Raw genomic sequence first — 8,952 nt, forward strand, 5'->3', positions numbered from 1 at the left:
ATGGAGATAAAGTGCCTGTTAAAGGCCTCTGCGATTTCACCAGGCTTCTCAACACGTTGACCTTCATAGATAATTGACAAAGGAGGACTATGATTTGAATGTTTGTCTAATACCTTGTTTATTATTTTCCACATTCCTTTCGGATTATTTGAATTGTCATTTATCATGTTACTGTAGTAAGAAACAGTAGCTTCTTTGAGTTGAGAAGTTACTCTGTTTCGAAGCTGCTTATATCTTGGCCATAGTGCTGGATCTCTCTCAGCCCGTCTCTTAATACGGTCTCTCTCGCACATCAAATTCTTGATGCTTGGAGAAATCCATGGTACATGTGCATGCCCCGTCTTAGCGGTCCTTTTTTTCAACGGGGCATGCACATCCAAGACAGCGAGAAAGAGATCGTAGAAATTGCTAGCCATCTTATTAGGGTCATCCGATCTACATGACATAGCCATCTCCCAGTCAATACTACGCAAGTCATTAAGGAAAGAGTCACGGTCATAATTTTTCAAACTGCGTGACTCTTTCCTAAATTTCACGTCATTGACATGAACTCTAGCGTTTTTCTAATACCGATAATAATAATTTTCTAATACCGTATGTCATATAGTGGTCTGTAATACCGATTTTTACGACCGATACATTACAGAGGTTGTTGGGTCTGTTTGAAGAAAGGTGATCTATTAATGATTTGGTGACTCTAGTTTCACCTGTAGAGCTGATGGTCGTGGATACCCTTGTTAAATCCTTGATGAGTTGCTCAAACTGATAGCCCGAGTAAATCAATTTTAGTTTTCTCGTGTTACTGTCTTTTGGTTTTTTGTAGTCACAATTGGTATCACCTATTAAAATCATTTCTTTGCCCTCTGTATCTAATCTTTTTATGAGCCTAGAAAGAGCATCAAAAGTAGGACTGTCTGTTGCATCCGTAGGCCTGCGGTACCAACACAAGACAAGAAAACTCTTAGCTTGTTTTGGGGTGATCTCGATCCCAACAATTTCAAAATTAGGGTCCACTATATCATCCCTTCGATGATGGGAAAGGGTGTTCTCGTTTCTATGTACATCTAATTGAGGGTTTGCTATTTCAACAGCTTCGAAGAAAAGAAGCTGCTGCTTGTGGGGGATTCTACAGCGCGCATAGCAACCATTTAGTTATGTTATATTCTTAGATATATTGCTTTTTAAAGACAACATGATTTTCTCTATTAATTATATATTGCTTTATTCACTTGAGGACTCGAAGTAGCTTAATTTGTTTTGTTATGATATTATATTTACGTACTTGTCTTCTGTTAATGTGTATGTGAACAAGGTAAAGGAAACTGATATTCGTGATGTATTTAAAACCTACGTACGACCTTTGTATCGGTATAAGCAAATATAGGTTCACTGATTTGACATGTTGATTAGCTGAGTAATGTAAATTGAGTTTATAAAAGTACAGTAGGGCAGTGTTAGCGTAAAATGTGTTGAGGAAAGACGTGTAGATAAATTGAGATATGATGAGACAAGGCGTACGTTTGAGTTTTATTTGAAGAGATTTCTTGGTTCGTGGAGAAGTATATATGTTTCGAGCCAGCGTAATTGAGATAGATTGCGATCTATAACACTTGGTCCACCGAGCCGGATATATCATGAGCCTTGAAAAAGAAGAAGCAGATATATTGAAAAAGAAGCGGAGCGTTTTTCGAAGAAACACGACGAAACTCGTGAACAAGGTTTTAGACCTGAGAAATGCTGATGGAGAAAACGATACCATACTGCTCAAATCTTTTAGTGAACAGTTAAAAACTCAACGGGATGAGCTGAAAGAGTTAGATAATAGTATCTTTGAATATGTTCTCGAAAACGAAGACGAAGACGCGTGTGATAAAGAAGTTGAAGAATCTGGAGAATATTCGGGAAAAAATAACACATGCCTTGGTTTTTATCAACGAAGAACTGGGAGGAGACGATGACGCCTTTTCAGTGAAGTCAGGTAGTTCGCGTAGAATGCAGAGGAGTGCATCGAAAGAGAGTGTTGCTTCCGAATGCTCGCAGTATTCAAACCAAAGGGACACTGGGAAGAGAAAAGTTCGCGTGAAATTGCCGCAGTTAGAAATAAAGAAATTTTCGGGAAAGATACAAGAGTTTCAAGAGTTTTGGGACAGTTTTGTGAGCGCGATTCATGAGAACGATGAGTTAGCGAATGTAGATAAAATGAAATATTTGAAGGGATATTTGGAGGAGCCTGCGAGATCAGTCATTTCCGGAGTGCCTATTACTGATTCAAATTATCAGACCGCAATCGAATTGTTGAAGAAAAGATTTGCGAAACCGAGTATGCTGGAACATGCCCACATAAATCAAATGGTCAACATGCAACCTGTTTTCAATGAGGATGACGTCATCAGGCTGAGGAAATTCAGGGATCAAATCGAGACGAATTTTCGTGGATTGGAGGCTCTGTCTGTCGATCAAGGAACCTACTCCAAGATTGTGGTGCCTGTGAACAGATAGGAAAAATGTACTTGCCATGCGCAAAGTAACCACAGGGCACCGAGAGAAACTGGCGCAGGGACTTTGTTTATTGCGAAATCCGCCATAATGAAATGTTGCCGCCCTTATGAAATCGTCTATACGCAACAATGATACCATGAACATTTTTATTATGTTTACTTTTAAGCAAAGGAAAAAGGAAAAAGAAGTGTAGAAGAGTACAACAAACGAGATAATTTTTAGATAATTGTTAATAGTTTAAGGCTACGAAAAGCTCGTACGTTTCCTCGCGTTGCTTGTTATCAGCTAATTTAAAAACATCAAACATTTAGGCAGTTCCTAAAAGACACTAGCTTGAATATATATGTAGCTCAAAACTCACAAAACAAAAGCGTTAATTCAAATGCCACATTTTGTCCAGTCTTTTCCCAGTTCAAAAAATTTCATCATTCCTTTGTCTGCATTGAAATCTTTCGGATCCAACATATTTTTATATCAACCATCAAGCTTTCAGCAATTTACAAACACAATAAAATTATTTCATCAAATCCTGATTCAGCCTGACCATGCACTTTAGCGCTTCCGTTTGTTTTTTTGCACATGGATTATGAATGATAAACTGGAAGCGCGAGCTCAACCGAGAGCTTGTAAAAAATGGGGGAATTTGATTGGAGAAGACTGTTTTTCAACTGTTGCCAATTTTTATAAAAGTCAGTAAAATTGATAATGGCACATTAAAGGTTTCGTACATTTAAAGCAACAAGGGGGTTTCCATCTGCAAAGTTAAGCGTCCCTGCAATAATAAAATAATAATCATTCAAATAAACTATACCTAGTGGTGGATTGAAGGAGGGCAACTAGGGGCAGGTCTGCCGCCCTTTTTGGAAATCGTCCTTCCCTTTTAAAGAATGAGAATCAGGTGACAATTTTTATGGGACCTATCGATAAAATTACTTCCAGGATTACCTCAAAGTTAAAATTGCCTTGATTTAAATTGAGGCAATGTGAATTAATCACGATAACAATTCTTGTATGCTTGTAAGTGGGAAAATATTCCCTTCAAGGCTACAAGTGATCTTTTACGGGGGCTGAAAAATTAAATTGTGCGAAGTTAGCACGGCGTTCTACAGTAACTGAAACTACGATGTTTCAATCTTCGTAAAAGATCACTTGTAGCCTTGAAGGGAATATTTTCCCACTTACAAACATACAAGCATTGTCATCGTGACCAATTCACATTGCCTTAATTTAAATATCTAAGCATTGCAAAGTGCCGATTTTGAGATATCATCGTAGTTTCAGCTCCTAATCAGTTGAGTTTAAAAGTGCTGTAGAACGCCGTGCTAACTTCGCACAATTTAATTTTCCAATCCTCGTAAAAGATCACTTGTAGCCTTGAAGGGAATATTTTCCCACTTACAAACATACAAGCATTGTCATCGTGACCAATTCACATTGCCTTAATTTAAATATCTAAGCATTGCAAAGTGCCGATTTTGAGATATCATCGTAGTTTCAGTTCCTAATCAACTGTGTTTGCATTTGCCTTGGAACGCTGCGCTATCTTCGCACAATTTAGTTTTGCACTGTGTATGACAAAAATGTTATGGCTAGTGGATATAATTCTGGAACTATTTACGTCTCACCTTGTAAATTTCATTAACATTGTTCACAGAGTATTATTTTATTTCTGTTTACTGGCACAGACAGTTTCATCTTCGCCTCCCAGATTTTACTGGGCACGTGTTAGGTATTGAAGAACCTGTAAATGTGCACATAAGCCCGCGATACTATGACCAGCGGCAGACATTTTTCCTATCTGTTGTGCCTGTGTTGGTGGAGAAGTTGCCAAAGCAGTTGAAATTTAGCATGGTGCGATCACGAAGAAAAAGCGTCTTGGAATGGGGTTTGGATGAGCTGATTGCAGAACTTGATTTGGAGCTTGAAGTTCGGGAAAATCATGCAGAATTTGTAAAGATCAGTGGACGGCCTAATAAGCAAGAGGAAGCACCAAGACAACTAACGAGATGGAAGGGACCGAACACTGCAAGTGCACTTTTTACACCTGAGGGAAAGCAGAAGTGTGTTTACTGCACAGGAGACCACAAGCCAAATGAATGCACAAATCATACGGACCCTGAGGACAGGAAAAGTATCCTTAAGAAATGTTTTAGGTGTTTTATTTGTCTTAAAGCCAACCACAGGTCTTTTGAATGTAGATCAAAGTTGCGATGTCCGCAGTGTAAGGCTAAGCATCACTTCTCTATTTGTAGCAGCCTGCCATTTAAGCCAGAAAATAAGGATGCGCCTGCGAATAAGCTAAGCCCTAATGCCCCAGCTTGGGTTGGAAGCATGTGTTCTGGGGACAGTGTGGCCTTGCAAACAGCCTTGGCAAAGGTGAATGACAAAAAAGGATGCAATGTGAGAGTGCTATTTGACTCTGGGAGTCATAGATCCTTCATTTCTGCCATGGCTGTAGAAAATTTAGGACTCAGGCCAGTGATAAGAGAAAATTTGAGCATAAAGGCCTTTGGGTGTAGAGAAACAGATGACAGTAAGAGAGATGTAGTAGAATTTTATCTTTTGCCTTTGATGGGAGAAAAGAGAGTGAAAGTTTCTTGTTATGTTGTTGATAATATAACTAGTATTGCGAATATTCATGTTGAAAAAGTAAAAAAACTTTACCCCCACTTGCACATGATATATTTTTCAGATGTTTCTAGGTTTGAGGACAAGCTGAATATCCAGATTTTAATTGGCTCAGATTTTCAATGGGAGTTCATGGAGGGGGAAGAAATACGAGGGGGGCCACATGAACCTGTGGCAGTGAAGACAACTCTTGGGTGGGTTTTGTCTGGACCCTTGAAAGGTGAGAAATTTGACTCTTCTCCTCAATGCTCAGTAAATTTGTTGCCATGCAAATCTTCTGCGAAGGGGATTGAGGAACAGGTAAACAAACTTTGGGATCTTGATAGCTTAGGCATAAGGCCTAAGGACAATGTGCATGAAGCTCTACTTGATGACATTGTATTTACAGGAGAGAGATATTCAGTATCATTGCCTTGGAAGGAAGGTCATGGTCCTTTGCCATTAAATTACAACAATTGTGTTGCTAGATTGAAATCGCAAGTAAGAAAGCTCAAGCAGGATCCTAAGATCTTGCATGAATATGATAGAATTATTTCAGAGCAGTTGCAAACAGGTATCATTTCAAAGGTATCCGAAATGGAGGATGCAGAAAGAGTTTCATATCTGCCACATTCAGCAGTTGTACGTGAAAATGCAGAAACAACTAAGGTAAGAGTTGTTTACGATGCTTCTTGTCAAGATAGAAATACAGGAACCTCCTTAAATGACTGCTTGCATGTGGGTCCATCATTGACACCATTAATTTTTGATATTCTTTTGCGGTTCAGAGATGCAAGAGTAGCTCTTGTTGGCGACATTGAAAAAGCATTTCTGAACATTGAGGTAAATGCTAAAGATCGTGATTGTTTGAGATTTCTCTGGTTAAATGACATCAGTGCAGAAAAACCCGAGATCATTGTACTCAAGTTTAATTCTGTTGTCTTTGGTGTTAATAGCTCACCATTCATTTTGAATGCTGTTTTGCGTCATCATCTTTCTACCTTTCAGGAGTCTGACCCAGACTTTGTCACGCAAACGTCACACTCTTTCTTTGTTGATGACCTTGTAACCGGTTGCCCTAATGTAGCAGAAGCATACTCCCTTTTTTGTAAGGCAAGAGAGAGAATGATGAAAGGGGGATTTTCGCTACGAAAATGGAAAACAAACAATGCTGAGCTTAGGGAACAGATTCTGCAGAAAGAGAAAGGAAATGAAAGTGTAGATTCCCAAGAAGAGCAATCCTTTGCCAAAGAATCATTAGGACCTCTGCAGGAAACAGGGGGGAAGACCAAAGTCTTAGGTATAATCTGGGATAATGAGAAAGACACACTTGAATTTGACCTGACAAAAATGGCTAAAAATATTCTGGTAGAGAGGCCCACAAAGAGAGGCATTTTGAGCACTTTAGCCATGTCATTTGACCCTTTAGGTCTAACAAGCCCCATAGGGGTGCAAGCTAAAATTATTTTTCAGGATCTTTGCAAAGAGAAGCTTGAGTGGGATGACCCAATCCCTGAGAGCAAGGTTGCAAAGTGGGAGGAATGGATACATGGGCTAAATGAGGTGAAAACATTAACAATTTCAAGATGTGTGTATGATGAAAATGAAGGTGAGTTGTTGAGCTGTCAACTGCATGGATTTGGAGATGCTAGCAAAAGGGCATACTGTGCAGTTGTGTTTCATGTTTGGGAAACAACAAAAGGCAGGTATACAAAGCTGCTGTGCTCTAAGACAAGGGTAGCTCCACTCAAAGATCTTACAATTCCACGTCTTGAGTTAATGTCTGCCAGAATTTTAGCTGTCCTCATGGATAATGTTTACAAAGCACTGTGTTCACAAGTCATCATTGACAAGGTAAAGTACTGGCTTGACAGCAAAACCGCTCTTTACTGGATATATAACCAGGGAGAGTGGAAGCAATGGGTGCAGTTTCGTGTGTCAGAAATCTTGAGATTAACAAAGAAGTCAGATTGGCGTCATGTAGGAGGCAAAGATAACCCTGCAGACCTAGGATCTAGGGGAGTGTCAGCATTAGTTTTGAAAGACAGCAAATTGTGGTGGGAAGGCCCAAAATGGTTGAGAGAGAGTGAAAATAATTGGCCTACTAGTTTAGTGCTTGAAGATTCAACTGAGATAAAAGAGGAAAGAAAAAGGATGCCTATTGTTTTGAGTGTAGTTACAGAAAAAGTTAGGACATTGAGCAATGTTGTGAATGTGGAAAGATTTAACTCCTTGACTAAATTGCTCAGAGTGACGGAATGGGTCAAAAGGTTTGTTAACAATCTGAAACACAAAAAAGAGAAAAAAGAATTGGAAAAGGGGAACTTGGTGGTAGAGGAGATAATAGGTGCAGAAAGAATTTGGATACAAGATGCACAGAAAATGTTGGAAGAGAGTGCAAATTTTGAGAAAACCAGAGTTCATCTTGGGATTATTGAGAAAAATGGACTACTCGTCTGCCAGGGAAGGCTGGAAAACTCGGACTTAGATATAGAATCAAAGTACCCTATTATTCTGCCCAAGGAGCACAAATTAGCTCAGTTGATTGTGTTAGACTGTCATGAGAAAGTTCACCATTTGAAGGTAAGAGCTACACTAGCTGAGTTAAGATCCAGATTTTGGATAACTAGTGGAAGACAGTTTGTCAAAAAGATTCTAAAACCATGTTTTCGTTGCAGGTATCTTGATGGAAAGTCGTTCAATGCACCAGCCACAGCAGCCTTACCAGACTTTCGAGTAAGTGAAGCACCGCCATTCAGCACTACTGGTGTGGACTTTGCGGGGCCACTGTTTGTGAAAGCTGAAGGTGGTGAGGTGATTAAATCTTATATCTGTCTCTTTTCTTGTTTTATAACCAGAGCTGTTCACCTTGAAGTAGTATCAGATCTTGCTACCCCTACCTTTGTAAATTGTTTACGTCGATTCTGTGCAAGAAGGGGAACGCCAGTGCGTATTGTGTCAGACAATGCCAAGACCTTTAAGGCTACTTCAAAACTGCTCAATAAATTGTTATCTGAAACTGAGGTAAGAGATTTTTTTGTATCAAAGCGCATAATATGGAGATTCAACTTAGACCGTAGCCCCTGGTGGGGTGGGGCATTTGAACGCATGGTGGGTAGTGTAAAGAGGTGCCTTAGAAAAGTCCTAGGCAATGCAAGACTCACACAGGATGAATTGACTACAGTACTTGTAGAAGTGGAAGCAACATTGAATTCTAGGCCACTGACCTATCAACATGAGGAATTTGACTCACAGGTACTTACTCCTTCTCATTTGCTTGTTGGAAGAAGGATTTCACCTTTATCAAATTTTGTTAGTGATGAATTAGATTTTGAAGAAGATAACAATATAAGCCTTTCCAAGAGATTCTTTTATTTGACAAAAAAGTTGAGCCATTTTTGGAAAAGATGGCACACTGAGTATCTTTCAGGTTTACGTGAAGCACACAAGCTGAAGCAAGCAAAATCCAATGCAATCTGTAAGGGAGACATAGTCATTGTGCAAGATGAAAGCAATGTAAAGAGAAACACTTGGAAGATAGCAATTGTAGAAAAACTTATAAAAGGAAAGGATGGTGAAACCAGAGGAGCTAAGGTTAGGAAAGCATCAAAGAAGGGTAAGCCTGAAATTCTAAATCGCCCACTTCAAAAACTTTATCCTTTAGAGATTCATTGTTCTAATGTTTGTAAGGAAGGTAAGGACGGAGGGAAAAGTATGGAAGAAATGTTGAAAGTGAATGACATGGATGAAGTGAAGAATGCGAATGAGAACACTGCGAATGTCAGACCTCGCAGAGCAGCAGCACAGGATGCGCGATGGAAATCCCAGCTTATGCTTGACCCGTAG

The 8,952-nt window shown here is 39.4% G+C and overlaps 1 protein-coding gene across 2 annotated transcripts; it reads left to right on the forward strand.

The window, feature by feature from the left end:
• Positions 1–1,836: 1,836 nt before the first annotated feature.
• On the forward strand, positions 1,837–8,952 carry LOC135696111 (uncharacterized). Of its 2 annotated transcripts, XM_089109270.1 has the most exons (3): positions 1,837–2,485; positions 4,307–7,915; positions 8,537–8,952. In XM_089109270.1, the coding sequence occupies exons 1-3, from the start codon at positions 1,837–1,839 to the stop codon at positions 8,950–8,952; spliced, it is 4,674 nt and encodes a 1,557-aa protein (XP_088965396.1). The 2 variants fall into 2 exon arrangements, with proteins under 2 accessions (XP_088965396.1, XP_088965395.1); XM_089109269.1 differs by having other exon boundaries at positions 4,307–8,952.

Source organism: Rhopilema esculentum, chromosome 7 (assembly GCF_057945365.1).
Source record: "Rhopilema esculentum isolate cy_ngs chromosome 7, ASM5794536v1, whole genome shotgun sequence".
NCBI classification, from domain to species: Eukaryota; Metazoa; Cnidaria; class Scyphozoa; order Rhizostomeae; family Rhizostomatidae; genus Rhopilema; species Rhopilema esculentum.